The 21,186-nt window shown below is 33.2% G+C and overlaps 1 protein-coding gene across 4 annotated transcripts in view; it reads left to right on the top strand.

The window, feature by feature from the left end:
- LOC119641829 overlaps positions 1-19,928 on the top strand; it is a 209,699-nt gene extending 189,771 nt beyond the window's left edge. For all 4 annotated transcript variants that reach the window (XM_038040696.1, XM_038040695.1, XM_038040697.1 and 1 more), the window contains 7 exons: positions 4,055-4,588; positions 10,140-10,300; positions 11,385-11,586; positions 13,730-13,981; positions 14,065-15,011; positions 15,446-15,667; positions 19,553-19,928. In XM_038040696.1, coding sequence (XP_037896624.1) covers positions 4,098-4,588; positions 10,140-10,300; positions 11,385-11,586; positions 13,730-13,981; positions 14,065-15,011; positions 15,446-15,667; positions 19,553-19,839 — 2,562 coding nt within the window. In that variant the 5' untranslated portion in view covers positions 4,055-4,097 and the 3' untranslated portion in view covers positions 19,840-19,928. The remainder of the gene's footprint in view (positions 1-4,054; positions 4,589-10,139; positions 10,301-11,384; positions 11,587-13,729; positions 13,982-14,064; positions 15,012-15,445; positions 15,668-19,552) is intronic.
- The last annotated feature ends 1,258 nt before the right edge of the window (positions 19,929-21,186 follow it).

Here is a 21,186-nt window from a genome sequence, read left to right on the forward strand (position 1 = left end):
CGAAAAACTGCTCAAATAATTTTATTGCGCAGTTACGTCAATAAGCAATCATTACGTTCATTGGTAAATTTAGGCGTAGAACACGAAATAGGTAGTGAATAGCGAAACAGAAGTTGATTGAAAAATATTTCTCTTTTTTTTTTTTTTTTTTTTTTTATTTTAATGAGCTGAAGGTAATCACATGATGAACATGCATTGACAGGAAATCATGATCTTGCTTACAACTATGCGAGGGGTGTGAATAACAGTCATTGGATTGCATCAACTCCCAATACTAAGGTCAAGTGTTACTTCCGGGTTTTTTTCTAAATTCATTTGAAGTTCAGATTTAACTATCAGTGATGCACACTGTTTTAGATTAAAGACAAAGTTAAGAGGAATCTTGGCTGCTTCTATTCGAGAAACTTTACATTGTCGCTTGTTAACACGTAAGCTAATCTGCCTTTAAATTTGCAAATGTGTATAAGGCTTTAACCTCTCTTCTGATATTATATAAATTGCGACAAATATTATTACATAGATTATCGCATGCTATTAATAATATGAAATTGTATTTGAAAGCGGAAACACACTAAAGACTAAGCTTCGAGAAGTGGTAGCGACATTTGTAGACTTTCTTAGAGCTTGTAAGACCCTCTTCGATAATACCGGGTAAAATTAAAGAAAGGAATTACGTTTATCAGACTGTTTATCCTAGTTAAATGTATGTAGTAATTATACCGCTTAGATCTGTCAAAAAGATACCGCACATAGGAATCTGTTCTATGACCAACTGCTGTGATAAAACATCAGGAAGACACATGACCAGGTGATTGTATTTTGTTCAACAGTTTTGCTAATTTCATTCCAAATGAGCAGCCCCTGTTGTGTTCTATAAATTAATGAGGCACAATTCGCTAAGACTATTGATTATAGTTATATTTCGGACATTCCCGTGATTTAAGCCGAAAAAATCACGTTTTTGTCGCATAAAAAAAATGTGCGATGCTTGAGGATGATTGCAATAATTGATGATGTTTTCGCGATTTAACCTGAAATCACACTAGAGAAGATCAGGTTTTCGCCATATCAGAAATTTCTAAATTTCGATTAAATTGCAATTTCTTGGAAATCACTTTGAAATATTTTCAAGAGAAGTCATCGTAGTCAGTGCCATTATTAATCATAATCGAAACGCGAGAGTCATAAGAATGAATTTTAAGCTGTAAACAAAGAGGATAACATTTTACATATTCGCGCATAACTCTGCTAAGCGACTGAATGAGCACGTGGTAGTACTATTCGTTACAAAAACATGTATGACTAGGGTTATGGTTAGGTATGATTAGGGTTAAATGTACAGTTTATCCGCAAATTCTTGATGAAGATTACTTGCAATATTTCAATATTCGCGCCAGTGATATTTTGATGTTTCGTCAGAAATATGCTGTTTAGCGCTGGCAAAGAAAGAAAGATGCAGTAAAACAAACCTATTTGAAGACAATCACAATGTACGAGTGTTACGACAACCAAAGCCAATTAACGAAATTGTAAATTATTATCTCGCAAATCATTGGAACAAACAATCCTTGAAACTTAATCGTATTTTATATTGACTTTTATTTCCATAACTAAAAAAAAAAAAAAAAAAAAAGTGTTATTAAAAGCAACACAGACCAATTACGATGGATGGATATAAGTTTGCTAATAGGTTCAATCAATCAATCATTTTGCCTGAATGGTAAGCATTAAAATATGTAATGACTTTATGATATATAAAGAGCGAGGAAAAAAAAGTAGTAAGTTCTTCCTTTGTAAATGCATAATGAAGAAATAGCAGCATATCATAGTGGACAATTATGTTGCAGCTTGTTCGTCCAGAATATTCCCAGAGAGACAATGCCTGACTAATTTTATGGGTTAACAGGTAAAGAAGTGGAAATATAAGTGGAAAGAAACCAAGAATAAATTAAGTTTTTGGTTTTTCCAAGATATTGTCAGCAATGACTTACATAACTGCAATTAGATAATGACATGAAGTTGTTTTATTACAATTGCGCATTGTCTTGTTATATAAGAAAGTTGATATACGACATACCGCAGTTCATATACATATAATTATTTCTTATATCCCGCAAAAGAACAAAAGAAAAGAAAGAAAATTGTTAACTAAATCTTTTGTTTCTTTTTTTTTTTTTGTTTTTTTTTTTTTTGCGAAAGCAAAAGCAAAGTTTCTCGCTGTAATATAATTAAAAAAATTATTAATTATCGCTATTGTTGTGTTTGCTTTGTTCCGACTATAAATTTAAAAAATAATATGCTATATAACAGAGACCAGCGATAGACGAATAGATCAATCCAAAAACAATTTTTAATTTATCGCAGGCTGTAGGTTGAGAAGAAAAATCAGTGTCGTAAAAATATTTCCAAGTTGTTATATATATATATATATATATATTTATACAGTTATATAATAACTAATGGATCTCGAAGGTTGAGTGAATCATTTACGAACAAAAGTTAATGATAAACTCTTGCGCACATGTATACCTCCTTTACTTGGAAAAAGAAATTGATTTGCCCCAGGACAGTCAATCATGTCTCCTCAACAGGTTTCCACTGCAGATGGCATTGTCCTTGGTGCGGCCTTGTCAAGATCAAGAAGTTCAAAGTTCTCTCAGAATCACAGAGCAATTCTCGATTGTCTACAACAGTTTATGGGGAAACAGTTTAACAGTTCCCTCAAAGTGGAAAATTGATCACTTGTGATAAATGCTTTTGTCATTAACTTGATCCGCTTAGCCGAGTGAGTTGAAAAATCTTTTGGAGCCATTTAACCAAGAAGTGGTCCACGCTCCATATTGAAAAACCGTTCCCAGGCGATGGCGACAAGAAAATATTGATGAATCAATTGATGAATTGATTGAATAAATAGATTTTCATTGTAATCGCATTTCCTGGTCCTCCAATTTTTCGGATATTTCAGAACTATATACATTTGCTTTGCGGCACTAAAGTGCTTTTCGGTCAATGCTAAATAAATGTGTGACCAAGACTTGCATCTATTTCTAGTTCATCTGCTATTGATTGATCGTCGGGCTTCTAATATAAGGAAACTGATTATCAAGAAAATTTCCTTACGTATGTATATATTTATACCATGGGCTCCTGCTAGCAGATCGTGGTCCCATTCTATTAAATATTGATTTGGATAAAAGATATAATGACACACAATTTTCTTTTTAAGCTAATCGAGCTCGAGTCTTCATCGACTTTGATTAAAAGCTTGAGGCGATATGCGGTAGTTCTAGAGAGTTCTAGAAAAAAGAAGAGTCGATCGTGTAATGATCAAAGTTAACTATATCTGATATTCATTATAGCTTTTGCTGCCGCTTGCTTTGCGTAATTATCTCATAATAAATTCTTTCCGTATTCATGAACCTACATATATATATATATATATATATATATATCTTAAAGCATCAACATAATTCTAGCGGCAATGAGCAGCATAAGTCGGCTGTCTTGAGTTGAGTAAAAGGAAAAGAGGGAAGAAAACTGACAGAAGAAACGGATGAAACCTTAAATAACAATTTTACCGTTGCACTTATGTTGCTTGTTGTTACATATTTAATGAAAGTATTACCTGTTTTCCTGTTCCATGTTATGTTTCTTCGCTTGTCAAGAAATTGTTGTTGCTTGTATTTGTTTTTTTTTTTCTCTCTTTTTAAGGTGTCTGAATACTTTCTTGTACTTAAAAGGTAATTCATTTATATATAAATCGCAAAAAGTTAAACATACGATTCGTAAGCGCAGACTGAAAGCAAGTAAAGTGAAATATATACACACACATGCGGACATACGAACACAAGCAGAACATCAGTATTTCATTTACTTTCATTAAATTTAATAAGCAACTAAAATATGTTGTTAAGAATTTTTTTTTTTTATTAATTAAAATTCATTTTACAATGATTCCCTTTTATTTTCTTTTATCTCTATATTTGGTTTTATTATTTAAAAAAAAAAAAATATATGTATTTTTAAATATATTATTGTCTTCTTATCATTACAGATTTTATTTATATTCGTAACCGCAGACCCGCTTCTCTCTCAATATGTTCTTACGTAAATTTTCTTCATATTTAATACTCTTTCTTATAATCACAAGTGCGGCTGCAGCACGTAAAACTAAGCGTCCTGTTAAGCCAGCGAAAACATATCCGCGTACGAATGCAACACCTTCACCGCAACAAGCAACTTCATCATTGTCATCATTACCAGCAGCCTCATTATCGTCTTCCTCACTAACTGGCGCCTCAATAACTAGCAGTTCTGCTACTACATCTACAACCACAACAAATGCAGCTCCATCATTAGCTCAACAGAGTATTAGTGCTGAAGATGACGATTTGTCCGGAAATGTGATTAACAATGACAGTGAATTGCCAAAACCGATAGAAAGTAACGGAAACGTAGCCGATATGATGGCTGAAACAAAAACTGATAAACCATCATCAGCATTATCGTCTGAAACGAATGCTGCTAGCAGCGCTATGATCGAAGAAGAATGCGATCCGGATATGATTGGTTTTGAAATCATAACTGGGTAAGTGTGTTTATTTATATTTTGCAAAAATAATAAAACAAGAAAGTTAATAGCAGGATATCGATATCTCACATACAATAACAGAAAAGTGCAGTAAAATAAACAAAATATTTAGTCATGCGAAAGCGAATTTTTTTTTACCCATGACTAGCCATTCAGAGGATGTGGTAATCAGGACGGTTAATAGGAAGTGTGGGGAGTGGGGAAAGGGAGTAGTGCTTATGAACGTTCGAATGGTGACATTGGACAAGGCGGGAAAAATCACTTCTGGTGGCGGGCAATATGGTCAAAAAGTCTATTGTGCGGTATACCGGCGACTTTAAGACGAGTGGGTGAGAATGCTGAGAAAGGCGTGTCGCCCTGTTGATATATTTGATTGGTGGACATATCTTTTCGTAGAACAGTTGCACTGAATATACCAGTACATAAGCGCAACACAGCCCACATTACGTCAATACTCAAGGGTAGCGAGAATTCTAGAGACGCTTTCGTCGTATAGTTTTATTTTAATAACTTCTGTGAATCTGTACTTAATGGTTGAATTACAGTTTTGCGTTTGGTTGCGCTTAAGAAAGCATTGGAGGGAGTAATCTTTGTAATAACAGAGGATGAACATGGAAAATGGAAGATAGGTGGACGTAGGGACAGACAAATATTTCCAAGCTATCTGCAAATATTAAGAGGGTACTTTACGGCATCTCTGATGCGTATTTCCGACTACTGCAAACGAACCGCCACGAGTTTAGTGTTACTCACCCTTTAGCGGTGCGCATAAATATTACAAGCATTTCATCAGGTTAGGATCATTTAAAATTCTACTCTGAGGTTTTTTTTGCAAACGTTTGTATCACACTTTTAAACAATGCCTGAGGATTCTATGTTTGATTTAAAACCAAGGAGGAGAAAAAATAACTTTTCGCCCTTTGCTCTTAACCTGTCGGCTGAAAATTATTCTGTCACTACAAAAAGGTTAAACAATAGTTATTTATTTAACTGTGATTGTAATCTCTTTTCTCACTCTAAGAAACCTTTTTTTTTTCTGTGCTATACATAATGAGATTATTAAAGCGATTTGCTTTTATGCGAATGGAAACTTCCAGCCACAGGAAGTCTTTACGTGATGATATCTTTATAGCAATTGACGATAATTTGAAATTCGCTAAATTAACAAATTTTCAAATGTAGTCGTCGTCTTCTTTCGACAGCATTTATGATTGTAGTTAACATCGATGATCGCGTCTCTTTGATTTATGACTTAAAAAGCATTACTCAACTCAAGAAGAAATGCTTGGCAAGAAAAGCTTTAACATCCAACTATCACCAGCCAATAGTACGACTTCTTTTATTAATTTATTGACATTCACACTTTCCACTCTAACTGTTCGAATAATGAACGAACCGAACCCCTCAAAAATGCAGTAAAATGCAGTAAAATTTATAATAAATAATAAAATATCCCTGCGGCTAAGTTTACGTTATGCGCTTTTATTACTTTATTAGTGTTCACAGTGTCGTCGCTTGACGTGCAGCACTGCCTTCATTCGCCAAGCGAAATATTCCAAAGTAGTAAAATTTTTTATTAACTACAAATTAGGTTATGGATAAACAATTGTTGTTCTTATCGCTCGATTAATGATTTGAAAGTTTAAAGTGCAACACTTGAGGATGAATGCTTCTCTTATGCAAAGAATACGTTGATCACTTTATTATCGTAGCAAAAAAAAAAAAAAAGAAAAAAAAAAAAGAAAGCTATGTTCCGCTTACCAATCCTATTCTTTCACTTATTTAAGAAATTAATTAAAAAACTAACCCGCACGTGTAAACACACTATTATAAATGCAAGCAACATCATCTTAACCATATGAATTTCTAACCATAAATTTCGCCCACAAAAATTTATAAAATCACTTTATACGAGCAAAAAAAAAAACCACTTAATGAGTGAACTTTCATTTTCTAACAAAATTATTGGAATGTTATGGTTTTGCTTTAACGCTTTTATTTTTATTTTTTTTTTTTTTTGTTACTTTAATAGATTAATACATACACAAATAAGCTAAACAAACCTATGAACTCAAGTGACGCATGCACATATGTTTTTAACTTTTAACTACATGTGGAAAGTTGTTCTTTTCTCCATTGCTACTGAAGATGGTTTCTGCGGTTTTCTGTCAGCAAAATAATGTTTGCTCTAATACATTACCCGGTATAGTCAAGCGTAACACTGAATACTTCAAATACTCTATCGTCGATAAATACTGGTTGTCTATGAATTACTTGCCAACATATTGTTTACTAATGGAAAGAAAGAAAACACAAATTTACGATTATTGTTCCCTATAAAATTAAACCTTAATAATAATAATAATAATAATAATAATAGTAATCATAACAATGGTAACAAAAAAGAAAAGTAAAAACACTTTTAAAAAACAAAAATCGTGCAAAAGAAAAAAAAAAAAACATTGAATTACGCTTTAAGGTAAAAATTTGTACGTCCCTCATTCCCCAAGCAGCAAACTTTCAAAGACCATAAAACTTAAGATTGGCATTTATTTCACGGCATTTTATGCATATCGCCTAATGAATCGTAGATTATTGGCGTATACATCAACTTAGGGATTTTGGTCTACGAATTCAATCCATAAGGTATAGACTATAAGTTATTCGCAACAGCGGCTAAGATTTTTTCACTTTTTGAACTTCTTCCAATCCTGAGTATCACTGATCCGTAAGGAGAATAATAAATAAATTGAAGAATCAAGATATAGTTTGAACTACTAAACGTATTGTTTGCATTCCATTTCATTGCATTAAATATACGAGATTAGGCTGACAAGTATAGACAACGTAGCAGGCAAAGTGCAAAAAAATGTTCAACTTGAAGATCACAGTTGAAGACAAGTAGTTCGAGCAGGACGGTGCCGCAAGCCACCGTATGGCATTGTTGCACAAGAAAGGTGACGTGAAGATCGTGCCGTCAAGATCGTGCGATTCCTCATCGCTCGAATTTTTTTTTTTTTTTTGGTTATCGAGTTTATGCGAACAACGCACCAAACTATTGACGATTTGAAAACGAACATCCGTTAAGTTAAGGGCAACCTATTGCTCACTTTATGCCGACAAGTCAACGAAAATTACTTCAAAAGGATCCAATCCTGTAAGATGCCACGATTGATTAGTGATATATTCAACATATAATGCCAAAGTCCAAAAAATTCCATTCAATGCTTCGTCTGATGTGTACTTTATTTACGCCTAATTTTGAATCCACAAATTGAACAACTTTGTATTGAACAACATTATCAATATAGTCTGCCTGTAAACTTTCACTGCAGTATTCAATAGTTTAGAACACCTATGTGTGGTGGGACGAGTTGATCTCCTCAAAATTGTCATCAACCTTGAACAGCATATTGTTGACAAATCTTTTAAGTGCGGAAAGCAAAAACGGGGTGCGTAAGGAAGCTATTCGGACATCAATTCATATTCATTGGAAACTTTCACTATTGATGGCTGTCAGAGAAATGCTAAACAACGTAGTATGACTTTAGGTATTGTCTAATTTATAAGAAAACAACGAGAGTTCAGATCGGGAAGATCCCTGGTGTCTCTAAGCATTTACCCAAAGATTATAGTCAAAATATTACACTTAAAGGTAATAACAAAAAGCAGCTGAAAATCGTCGACAAGGAATTACTTCTGTCATAATTTTATGTAAGCTTTTGGTTGGCAAAGATCCTGAGTGAATTAGTTCACCTGCCCCCTCGTTAGCTAAACTCTTATGCTGGCAAATATTTATGCAGGAATTAAAAACTTTGTATATATGTTGCGTCCACTGAGGTTGGCAGATGACATTTTAAAATAGCCTTGGTCCACTTATAAACATCCTTAAATAGGGAGAAAAAAAGCTAGAACAGTTTACGAAATTTTTTAAATAACTCGATCGACTTATTCCATCAATTCTTGTGCGTTATCACCGTAGTTGTTATGTTTTCTCCAAATCAATAACAGAACTTTTAGAAGGATGAAGAATTCCCTTCGCTCTATCTTTGTTTCTATTGTTTTACATGCTAGACTCCTTTAAAGCACAGAGGAAGGAAATTTGGAGTCAATCGTGGATTTCCTCTCATTCTCAGTTAATCTCGTCCTAGTCTGAAAGTAGTTGTAGTCTCGAGGTATACCGTTAGATTTGTATCTACAAAGGTAGGAAAGTTGGAAAATTTTTAAACTAACTGCTTCCTCTCTTCCTCCCCTTCTATCCTCCTCTTATAACTTATTTAAGAATCTCAAACGATTTGATTCAAATACCCTTGCCCGTAAGACAGTGCGCATGTCCTTGCAATTTACTAAACCTACATTCAATCTTACGATTTTTACATCGTTAACAATTTATTGTAATCGCCCGAGTAGATGGGAAAATTGGTGTGAATTCCCCTCGATAAAGGTCGAAATTCGAGATGCAATCGCGTTTTAGTCTGCTAATGGCTAAGGAGCAACGAGTGGCCCCTCGAATCGAAAACGTTTGCTTTTATTTCGATTACACAAAAATGACAAAAAACTTTGCCATTTTCGATTGTCGCTAACGTGTGTACGTACATACAAACACTTTTTCTTTCATAATTTTACCTAAGAAATTAATGTATGCGCATGCGTCTCTCGATTGTATCAAAAGCATATCAATAGTAAAAAAAATTGTATTTAAAGTTTTGCGATAAGTACGAAATCAAGCATGCGTGTGCTAACTCATAGTGAAGTTGTCACGTCTAGATTTGCGATTGCATGGTAAGGAACGCAAAAATTCATCCAAGAGCGAGAGGAAAGCGGCAAAGGGGAATTTATGTCAAAATAGAATATTTTTGAAATTTTGCAGATGCATCTCCGTTTAGTGTGTCAGGCCAGTTAGCCAAGCAAAGTAGTAAACTTATTAGACACTCTTCAGTAAATTTTATGAACGCTTTGAACGGCGTATCTCTATTCTCTCTATATTGCCAATGGAATGATCAAACTAGCACGCATTCATTCTGCGGTGAGCAGTGTAAGCATAGTTTTACTTTTAAAATTTTATTATAACATCTTTTGAACTCTTCATTAATAGGCATTTGCGAGAAACATTTCCTCCGGTCGTAATGTTCACACAATACTGGCCTACATTCGTTTTCTTGTGCTTATAAGAAGAACTGGTTACATGCCCGATAGGCTTAGGCTATGCAAAGGAAAACTTTCACACATTTAACCAAAATTATTTTTCTTTATTTTCCATTATCGTTACTATTACTGCTGCTGCTGTTGTTGTTGTTGTTGTTGTAAATTTTTGGTTATTTTAAGAATCTCCATAAAAGAGAAAAAATGTTAATGAAAGCCTTTAACACCGTGCGCATGGAAAACCACACTTAAAAATTGAAACTAGTTTTTTGTTTTTGTTTTATTATTATTTAAAAAAAAAAAAAAAAAAAAAAATGGTTAATAACAACGTTTTTAACAATGAGAAAATAAAAGAGATTTTCGAACTTATCTTCGTTTTTTTTTTTTTTTTTTTGTTTATTTTCAGTTATGTATTATCGGCACCATCGCATATGCTGGATACTCTGCCTGGCACATTGATGTTGACTGATTGCTTGGAAGCCTGTCAGATTAACGAATCATGCAGTGCCGTTAATTATGAAACTGGACTCTGCGTATTATTTAAAACAACAGCTGACAAAACGCCAGGTAAATTATATTTAAAGGCAAAGACACGGTATGCAATAAACTTCAATAGCCCGAGTATAAAAACGTAAGAATCACAGAATTTATGCAAGCCAGCCAGTCGTCAGTCAGTCGATTCGAAAACAGGCAAAATAAAGCCAAGCCTCTCAGTTGTGGATTTGTGTTTTTTTCAGACATAAACCTCAATACATAGAAATATATTTAACAACGACATTCACATGAATGCAACATTCTATGTTCTGATATATTGCATTTGTCCTTGTTGTGTTATTATTCTCTTGCTTTTAAAAGCTCCAACAATCAAAAAAAAAAAAATTTGATAAAAAGGAAAAAAAAAATTTTTTCGCATAGGCCTGGTTTTAATAACAGGTTTATGGCTAAGAAACGCAAAAATACAAGAGTAACATTAAAATAATAAAATTGCCGCAACAACCAACGCCTTAACGCACTTATGTATACACACATCATGCATGTTTAGTTTTTCATATATATATATATATATATATATATGTGTGTATATATAAACTCCAAAGGCTGTCAGTGATATGTGTGTGTTATTTTAGTTTTCATTTTTTTTTTATAACTTCACATACAGCCTCTCCTATATTATGAACAGCAGACCCAAAAGAGAGACGGACTCAAATTGCGCAAAACAGAAATAGCAAAAACAACAATAACAACAATAATAATAACAACAAAAATCATATCTGTAGTCTTGGCATTTCTTAACGCCTGTTAATTTTAACCATGGCTTACTATACCAAGTGCGTAAGTCAGATATGTATATGTGCTGCTATCTGTAATATCTGCACAATTCGTTTAAACGACAACATTTAGAAATGTTAATAAACCGGCTATGACTATACATATATATATATATATATATACATATACATATACATATATTTTCTTCTTTTTTTTTTGCATACATACATATACACACATATATATATATATATATATATATATATATATATCGATATATATTTAGATATGTTTTACTACAAGCACCGTTAAATTGTGCGTAAACACTCTCAAGCATTCGCTCTATTAACAACCACTCATTTGATATGCGTTTACGTTGCAGGTTCACTTTCCCGATCGCAATTCCCAGTTTTTACAATTTACGCACAAAAATCTTGTTTGGGTGTGCGTCCTTGCTCGAAGGCCTGGTGCATTGATCGCGTTCAAGGTTATCGTCTTGTTGATCATGTCAAATCTAGCCAGAACGTCTACTCGCGACGTGATTGTCTAGAATTGTGTTTAGGTGAAACTGAATTTACATGCAGGTAAGTAGTTTCTTCTTCGTCTTCTTCTTCTTCTTCTTCTTTTTTTTTTTTTTTCTTTATTTTCCTTTTGCTATTCTATTATGTGTGTAAATCACACACGCAATGATATGTATACATGTGCAAATGAATGGCTGTTCACACACACACACACATGCTATTATCATAAAAGCAAAAGAAAGAATATATGCAAGTTTTACAAAGAATATCCTTCTTAAGATGGATGTAAAGAAGACTTGACATTGACTTTTAGGCAAATTTTAGAGGAAACAAGTGTTTAGGTAGCTTTTAACAAAAGCTTATGAGAACTTTTAGATTTTGATAGCGCGTTTATTAATAAAAATAATTTCAAGTTTTGATATATTTGAAGGTTTAACTTTCTCGATTCTACAGATGAGACTGCGAGCAAATATCGCATATTTTCGCACCTGATATTGGTAGCTAAGTCAAAATTATACATGACAGATATCGATTTGCTATTTTAGCTTTTGTGATTGGCAGCAATCAAAGGAAATACAGATAGACACTCGTCTTATGATGAATATATCATGTCTATCATTCCATCGGCATCTTTTTTCCCCTTTAAAAAAAAAATGACGGCAAAGTAGTTTCTTACTTTAAGTAAGAAGCAGGTTCTTACTTTAAGTAAGATCTACTTTGCCGTCATTTTTTTTTTTTTTTACTATTGAGATTAACAAGCCGGCATTATACAGAGTTGCATTTGTAACAAAATAGAACCAAATGTCCCTAATATCACTGACTCTTTTTGCTTGGTTGGCACAACTCTCGCTAACATTTGACAGAAGGTGCATGTCGATCGGCTTTTTTGCTCCTAAATTAAACCGTCTTTTATAATTGTCGAAAACTGTTGTCGACAAATTCTCTTCAGTACCTCTTATTGATTGGAAGCGATTTTCGCAAACAATTATTAGAAATCACGTTGCTACAGTGACTGCAGAACTACCCTACGATAGTATGTGTGCGGAAGTGCGTTATTGTGATAGAAAAGCGAACATAGCGATAAGCGAAGAAATCACTCCAGATTCTTTGATTTTTCAATTGCCTTGCTTTGGGCTTTTCAGCTTCGGTTCACCTTTAGGAGCGATAATCATTCGCTGCTTGAGCTTTTCCGTATTCGCAAGCGCTGAATTTTCGTCCCGTTACCACATTTTATCACCCATACAAATCGTCCCTTCAGCCATTAGACCAGACTTGACTTTATTTTTAGAAAACAAAAAAAAATGAATTGTTTTGAAACGAGCGGATAGGTCGAAAGCTTCCAAAATGCTTCTCTAACATCTTTGAAAGCTTTGTTCAATTTATCAATTTGTAATTTTTGATGCGACTTCGTCACCATAACGTTTTCAATGCATCTCCACAACATTTCAATAAATTTATTCACTTTGAAAATTAACTGAGAGCAATTTCTCATAATTATTGCGAAAGACGAGTAAATTTATAAACTAATAGGACGAATAACGTGAGACTTCAATCAGATGCTAATAATAGTTCGGTCAACCTAACAATAACGAAATAAACAAGCAACAATATTATTATATAAATGAACATCACATTTACGCCTTATAAATAAAACGTGTCTAAGAGGTACACGGATGCAGTACGTGAGTGCAACACTTTATATATACCAATTGTTAATATATTATATAATTTATAATAAGCTCCATGTAATGTGCGCATACATAGCTCATAAAGATGATAGAAAATATCTGTAATTCAAGGAGAGAGTCTTGCACTTATTCTGTAGGAAGTTATCGACGCCTTACCTAGGCAAACTACAAGCAGCTCCTTTGAAATTCGATAAGATCGACTTCTCGAATTATTGCATACTTATAAAACCGAAATGGCGTCAGAGTCTATCTATTAAAAAGCTCTTCCAAACATCGTGTAATTTACATTAAATATGAATTTAGAACTTACTGTAGCTTGGGCGCTTATATAAGTATTTCCTGCGAAAAGTTACAGTTTAGCGAGTTATTAGAATAACCGGAAATATATGACTTTTGTGCACGATCTTAAAAATTATTGTTACTTCTTTAGATCTTTCAATGGACTTTGAAATATCGGTTTACTTTTTTGAAATTTCTTTTAATTAGATTTGATTTGCATTCTTACTTTCATCCTGCAGATCAGCTAATTATTATCGTCACTCCGGTTTGTGTGAACTCTCCAATATGGATCGTATAACGTTATCGGGTTCAAATAATGTCGAATTGTACGATGGCGCTGATTATTTGGAAAATAATTGCGCTGAGGAGCCAAGTAAATTATGCGAATTTAAAAGAATTTCTGGTAAAATTCTAAAAACAGTTGATTCGGTTTATCAAGAGATTAACACAATTGAAGAATGCCGCGATTTGTGCTTAAATTCACCCTACAGGTAAAATGTGAAGAAGAAGGGAAATCTTTATTTTCTATTATTCTTATCGTTGTTGTTATTGTTTTGTATTACTCCCGTAATAGATGTCATTCTTATGATTATAACGATACCGGAGACATGGTATGCCGTTTATCGCATCATTCACGTTCGACTCTAACCGACGTAATGGATCCTTATTTGGATGTACCCGAGGCAGCCACCTACGAATTGTCCTCGTGTTATAATGTTTCAATTGAATGCAAATCGGGTGAAATGATTACCAAAATACGCACCTCGAAATTGTTTGATGGTAAAGTGTACGCTAAAGGTGCACCGAAATCTTGTTCGGTAAATGTTAATAGTTCTTTGGAATTTGATTTTCGTATGGGGTATAATGATTTGGAATGCAATGTACGGCAAAGCGCTTACGGTCGTTACATGAATGATATTGTTATTCAACATCATGATATGATCGTTACGTCATCGGATTTGGGTTTAGCAGTGTCGTGTCAGTACGATTTAACAAATAAAACTGTATCGAACGATGTAGACTTAGGCGTGACCGGGGAAATTGAATCGTCTCTAAGTGAAGAAATTATAATCGATTCGCCGAATGTTGTAATGAAAATTACGTCACGCGACGGCAGCGATATGAAACGCATAGCCGAAGTGGGTGATCCATTGGCTTTACGCTTTGAAATTGTTGATCCTAATAGTCCCTATGAGATATTCGTACGTGAATTGGTCGCCCTAGATGGTACAGATAATGCCGAAATTACACTAATTGATGCTCACGGTTGTCCCACCGACCAATATATTATGGGTGCAGTGCAAAAGTATACAGAAGATCGTAAAGTTTTGGTATCGCAATTTGATGCCTTCAAATTTCCGTCATCGGAAGTTGTACAGTTCAGAGCTTTGGTAACACCCTGTATACCACGTTGTGAACCGGTTATGTGCGACAATGAAGACAGTGTCAGTGGTGAAGTAAAATCGTTGATTTCGTATGGTCGCCGACGACGTTCTATAATGGCCAATAACACGGAGCGAGGTATGTATATATAGAAGACATTGATGGGCTGAAAAAAGTTTTTGGACTTCCAATTGAACACATTTACATATGTTATAAGGATTAGCACTTTATAAACTACTTGTTATATAAGGTTGTAGTTCAAGATGTTTTCAAATTCCTTTTTTTATAGAATCATAAAAAGTATTGGGCGTTGATAAAAAAAAAAAAAAAAAATTCAAATCAATTGATTTACTTAGATACGCAAACATTGCACATTACAATATACGGCTCAATACTTTTTAGATTACTTATTATATAAAATAGCGTAAGATTGATTTTCCCACTTTGTTTTCATTTATTTATGCTTTTGTTTTTGTTGCTGTGTTTTATACATCATCTTGTTCATATATTTGTTTATCATATGCTTATTATTTTGTTTTGTGCTTTTATTTGTTCCGTCATTCGATGTCTAGCTGGATTTATGGTTTCCTCATTTTCACACCAACACCATCGCCAACAGCGTGACGTAAGTCCAAAGTCAGCCGATGATAATATTTTATTAGTTCAATCGATACAAATCACCGATAAATTCGGTTTCAATCAAGATGCGGCCAATTCTTTGAATTCTACCGAAAATCGTGAAAAGATTTACACCAGCCTCAGTGATGAGACATTCACTTGCCTCAACGGTTACGGTAAGTGGCATACATAACTAATAGCAAAGGTGTTTGTGAATAGGTTCTGAAAGCCAAATGGTAATAAACCATGTAATCGAAAAATTGATGATGTCATCTCGTTCGTAAGAGAAAAATAAACCAAAAAAAAAAAAAAGCAAATAGAAAAAGCAAATAGAAAAAGCAATAGAAACGTATAACGCACAACGAGAGAAATATTACATGAAGATGAATTTACGATTTACGATTTTTCCCCATAAAAGTGCAAACGATTATATATGACACTACAGTCAGTGTTAATGTTTAGGCGGCAAGAAGGGCTAATGATGAATAATTATACTCTATGAGTAGGAAATGCATAATTGAGTAAAAAAGTAATGAAAAAAAAAAAAGAAGCATAAACAGCATAAAAGAAAAATCACTTTTTATGTAGGTTTTAAGAACACCGACTATAATAAAACTTAACAAAAATATTTTAGAAATATTTTTATTTTGGTGAAAGTCTTAACACAACAACAACAACAACAACAACATACCTTAACTAACTGTACGGTTTTTGGAGCAAATCAAATAAAAAATTAAATGTCGAAGAATAATAACAACAATATTGTTAAAGAAAACGAGAAACGAACCGGCCTACCTACTACTACTACTACTACTACTACTACCACGACTATTACTGCCGTCTCAATACATATAGTGAAGTACATACAAGCACATACTTGACAACCTTAAGTGACCAATATCAGTTATATTGACGTTTATCATAGTCATCAAATATACATTAAAACAACAACAACAACAACAGTCCAATAACCATATAAAACTCGAACCAATACTGGGACAAACGTCACATTGAACTTGATCGGTCTCCTAAAGAAATAAAAGAAAAAAAAAACAAAAACGCAAAAGCAAAAGCAAATAAATTTATCCACCAGACCATAATAAGTATCGACTAAGCCGCGAACAACACTAACAAGATTCGCAATATAATAATAACAATAAAAAGAAAAAGGCAAATAAAAGCATTAAAATATATATACATATATATATATAAACAGAGGCATAAAAAGAAAAAGAAACGGTCAATATGGCTGGAAGAATGAACCGTTCGACAACCCACAGCATTATTTTTATAGAATATCACATAAAAGAAATTAAAAGAACAAAATTGATATGAGAAAAAAACAAATAACAAGTATAGGCCAAAATTGAAACCGAACTTCACCTGAGCCCATTGCAAACATATAGAACCGAAATTCAAATCTTTTATTTTATAACCCAATCAATTATTGCAAGTGGTAACGTATTAAAAAAAAAAAAACTTGAATATTATTTCACTTTTTTTTATTCTCTTAATATTGAGTGATACATAACTGGAACGGTGTTCGGCCATGAAATTTTTTTCATCAATTCCGACGCCCAGTTATCGTGCTGTTGCTCATGTTGCCGCGTTACGTCAATCCATTCGGTTCACTTTCTTTCTTCACCTCATTTCTTGTTACTCATAAACCATATCAACCTGTTTCCCTAAAGTGCTTTAGTCTTTTAAAAAAAGAAATCAAAATTTTTCAATTTGTTCCCTTTCAATTTTCAACTTGTTCACTTGGTTTCAATTCTTGGCCTGAATAGGTTTTACATGGGTTAGTAGGCTTTCCACTTTTCGCCAACTGTTTTCATAGCTTAGGACTGACTTATGGTCAATTTGGATTATTGTTAATTGTTTTCGGATATATCTAAATTAATCAGCTTACTATAAGCACTTGCTTTTTTTGTGCCGTGTCCGCTCTAGAAACTGTTTACCCTAAAGTGATTTGATTCTTAAACGTGCTAAACTGGCCTGTGAAGTTCACGTTAGCGCGTAAAAAATTTTAATTTGGATTCTAATAGGTTCGTAAACGCTGTGGCGTGTGTTGCTCTTTGATTAAATGTTTGACTGTGGGCTGTTAAAATATTCAACGAAAAGGAAAGCGCTCCTGTATCACCAAACAACTCCCAACTGTTTGAATTATTTAAAAGTATTAAAGCTTTTAAATTGACATCAGTGTAACATATATAGCGAAAGATCCAAATATCTGTTACTGCGCAAATTACATTTTTTGGAAAGCCTACAAAATTTGGTAAAGTGGACATAAGGTCCCCTCGTAGCTTTAAATCTATTTTATTTTTTTAAGCGGTTGCGCGACTGTACCAGCTTCGCCAGTCTCACGTAGCCACCATCATTTAAATCTTTAGTTTTAGAATGGGATAAAATTGATCTTCCTCCGTTCCTCCGTTCCTCCTTTTAGTTCACTAAATGATGTTATTCAGAAAAAATGAATCTACCTTGTCGTCACGTTCACGGTTATTAATTTAAAATTAACACATTTCGTTTGTTGCCTTCTACTCTCAAAGACCTTTTATTTGATACCCATATCGATGATATGGGTTATGGAAAACTTACTCCACTACCTTGTGGTGTTGTTGAATTAATGCAGTTTCAGGCAGATAATATTTTCAATATTCTGTCTTGTTTGCCTGATTAGAAGAGGGAAAGAACAAAGCCTCAAAAAGATGAAATGATGAAAATTTTGTCGCTCATCACTTTTTGTGGGCAAAGGCTATCTTTTCCATTCTTCCAGATAAGTAATAGAGTTTTCCGTAAATTAAATATGGATGCTTCCAGGCTTTTATTATTCATAATTTGTGAGTAACGAGCAAAAACTCACAAATTTTTGCTTAGAAGAACACAGTTCTTTTCAATTTAGGCTTTAGAGCCGGCCGGTGCTTTACACAAATTAGTTCATTTTCAATGCCCTGCCTGCGCGGCGAAACTTCCAATGTTTCTACCAAATTTGAATTCCTTACCTTCATTCATCACGCGATAAAGAGACACGGCCGGACAAACATGCTCTTAATTGATTCAGAATTTCACGCAAGTCAAGAACATAATAAATGCTTGCATTAATTTTGGTCAATTTTTCACTTGAAAAAGACATTTATTGAAAAAAAGTTTTTCCCATCCCCCCACGTTTTGGTAACATGACGATACCGTGTCGAACGAAACTATATTGGTTTGACATTGATCCAATCATCGGCCCATTTTCGCATTCTTTGTCTGATTCCTGGGCTCCGTTCTAAAGGCGAACTCAATTAGTCTTAATGCTAGAATTTTAATTTCAAAATTTGGCCACGTAAGTGAACACCTTCTGAACATTGATTACATCGCCAAATTGTTTGCGTGAATGTAAACGACAATTGTCTGAAAGAACGGAATAAAAAAATCATCACTTCTATGACTAATAAAAATCATAGAAATAATTCGTCTGCAAGGTGGATGTTTCACAACAGTTATGAACTGTGGTAGATGCGTAAAAAAATGATTTTTTTTTTTTTTGTTTTCCTATTTGAATCCATTTATTTGATTACGAAAAGATCTTTTCATTATACTGATGTTATAGTGATGTTTTGATGAACCATGAGTACTTAAGACTTTTACTTGTGAAATTTATTTATTTGATTAAATCGGTTTATAATGATATGTAGATAGATATATGTAAATTTTATGTATAATAATAAATACAAAACCAAAAACACGCAGGTGGCCACGAAACAAGAAAAAAAAAGAGAGTTACGGGAAAATTTCTCTCAATATCTTGTTTCGAAGCGCAGCAGCAGGTGTTTAAGGTTACACATCTCGAGTTATGTGCATAGGATGCGCATAAATATTCCGATGAATTATAAAGCGGTTGCTGTTTATGTTGTTTTTGTTGTTGTTGTCGTTGTTGTTGTTCTTCCTCAAATTATCAAATAAATTAAATGCATTTTTTCATAGCTTCTTTCTCTCTCTTTTTATTTATTTTGTTTGGGTTTTTTTGTTTTTTTTTTTTTAACAACTGATGTGACTGACTGTGATATGGAGCGCAGGTCTTGTAATTGCCGGTGCCGTTTTCTTATTGGCTCAATTAACAGTCATAGTCATATGGAATACCGTACAAAAGCGCACCAAAAAGGAACGTTATCTTTATCGTCATGATTCGCCGCCATCAACGATCAATTATGGGAGCCCGAACACTATGATCTATGGCCAAAGCAACAGCGGCAGCAGCAGCAGCAGCACAAGTCATCATCATAACAATCAAGGCAATGCTAACGATACGTTGAACAAATTGTATGACAGCGGTATGTCGGGACGTTATGGCCAACAATACTAAAAAGTTAACGAACATAATTTATGGCAATTTCTTAACTAAATTAAAATATTTAGCTAAAAGTACTTAAAAAGAAATTCTTGAGAGACTTTTTTTTTTTTTTTTTCTAATTATAAGAAAGGGAAAAAAATTCATATCTTGCTAATAATTTTTTTTTAATTAATTATTAGATTAGATTTTAAGCGATTGAAATAGACGGTAGTAATAGGCGCGTTAGTTAAATGATGTGAATGAACGAAAAGGAATATATTTTAGTTTCGGCTAAATTCTTCTTGCTTCCTCTTCATTATTATGGTATCATAGAAAAAAAAAAAAAAAAAAAAAAACAATTTGTTTATCCCTTTCAATTACTAAGTGGCACGAGCCCGTTCGTAAACTAAGCTTAGTCTACGCTAAATTAATTATAAACTAGACCAGGAGTTATTGAATATTTTTTTATTTTATTATTATTATTATTATTATGGCAAAACATATTATCAGAAATGCGAGAATTCGTTCGAGCACCGGAGCGTGTCTACCGGCACCTTCGATTGCCAGTTTTTGTGCACATGTGATTAATTTCATTTTGAACGCACAGAGAGAAGTGGCAATGAACTGAATTGATTTTAGTTATCCCATAGCATAACTAATATAAACTATAATCTATGATTGCTCGGAGATCAAATTCGTTAGTTTGTTAATAATAGCAAACTTTTCGGAATAGTTTTCGCTTGCTTCGTGACATCAACGGACAATAAATGATGCAATAACCGCTGCCGTTGGGTATAAAAATAAATATTTTTTTAAATAGCATAGCAATGTTAAGAAAGAAAAAAAAAAAAAAAAAATTTTAAAAGAAAATATAGAAAAATATATATATACATATTTATATATATATATATATATTTGTATGTATATGTAAACATATATATAAAAAATTATTACTATTCCTATACAATGCCAGCTTTTAAAAGCAATATTCACCTTTTTTTTTTACTTTAAATGGTTTCAATTTTAAAATAATCTTAATGAAATCTATAAAATAATTAACCAATTTCAGTAAAAAAAAAAAAATAGAAATTAGAAAAAATTAACACTTTTTATATAACCTCATTACATCATAACATCAATCATTTATCGAAAAAGTTGATTATCCTATCCACTTATTATCAATTCTATATGCGATTTTTTTTTTTATCTACACAGTACTAGATAGTAAAATAACTTCCGAGTGTGCATACAAATCGAAAAAGAAAGAAAATGCTTTAATGTGTGAGTGCATTTGAAGTCATTGTATTTATAAAAACTACAGTATTTAGGGTAAATTGGTTGAAATTATTATTTTTTTCTTTTTTTTTTTGGCAATGAACG

The sequence above is a fragment of the Glossina fuscipes genome, unplaced genomic scaffold (genome assembly GCF_014805625.2).
Source record: "Glossina fuscipes isolate IAEA_lab_2018 unplaced genomic scaffold, Yale_Gfus_2 180, whole genome shotgun sequence".
In the NCBI taxonomy this organism is placed as follows: domain Eukaryota; kingdom Metazoa; phylum Arthropoda; class Insecta; order Diptera; family Glossinidae; genus Glossina; species Glossina fuscipes.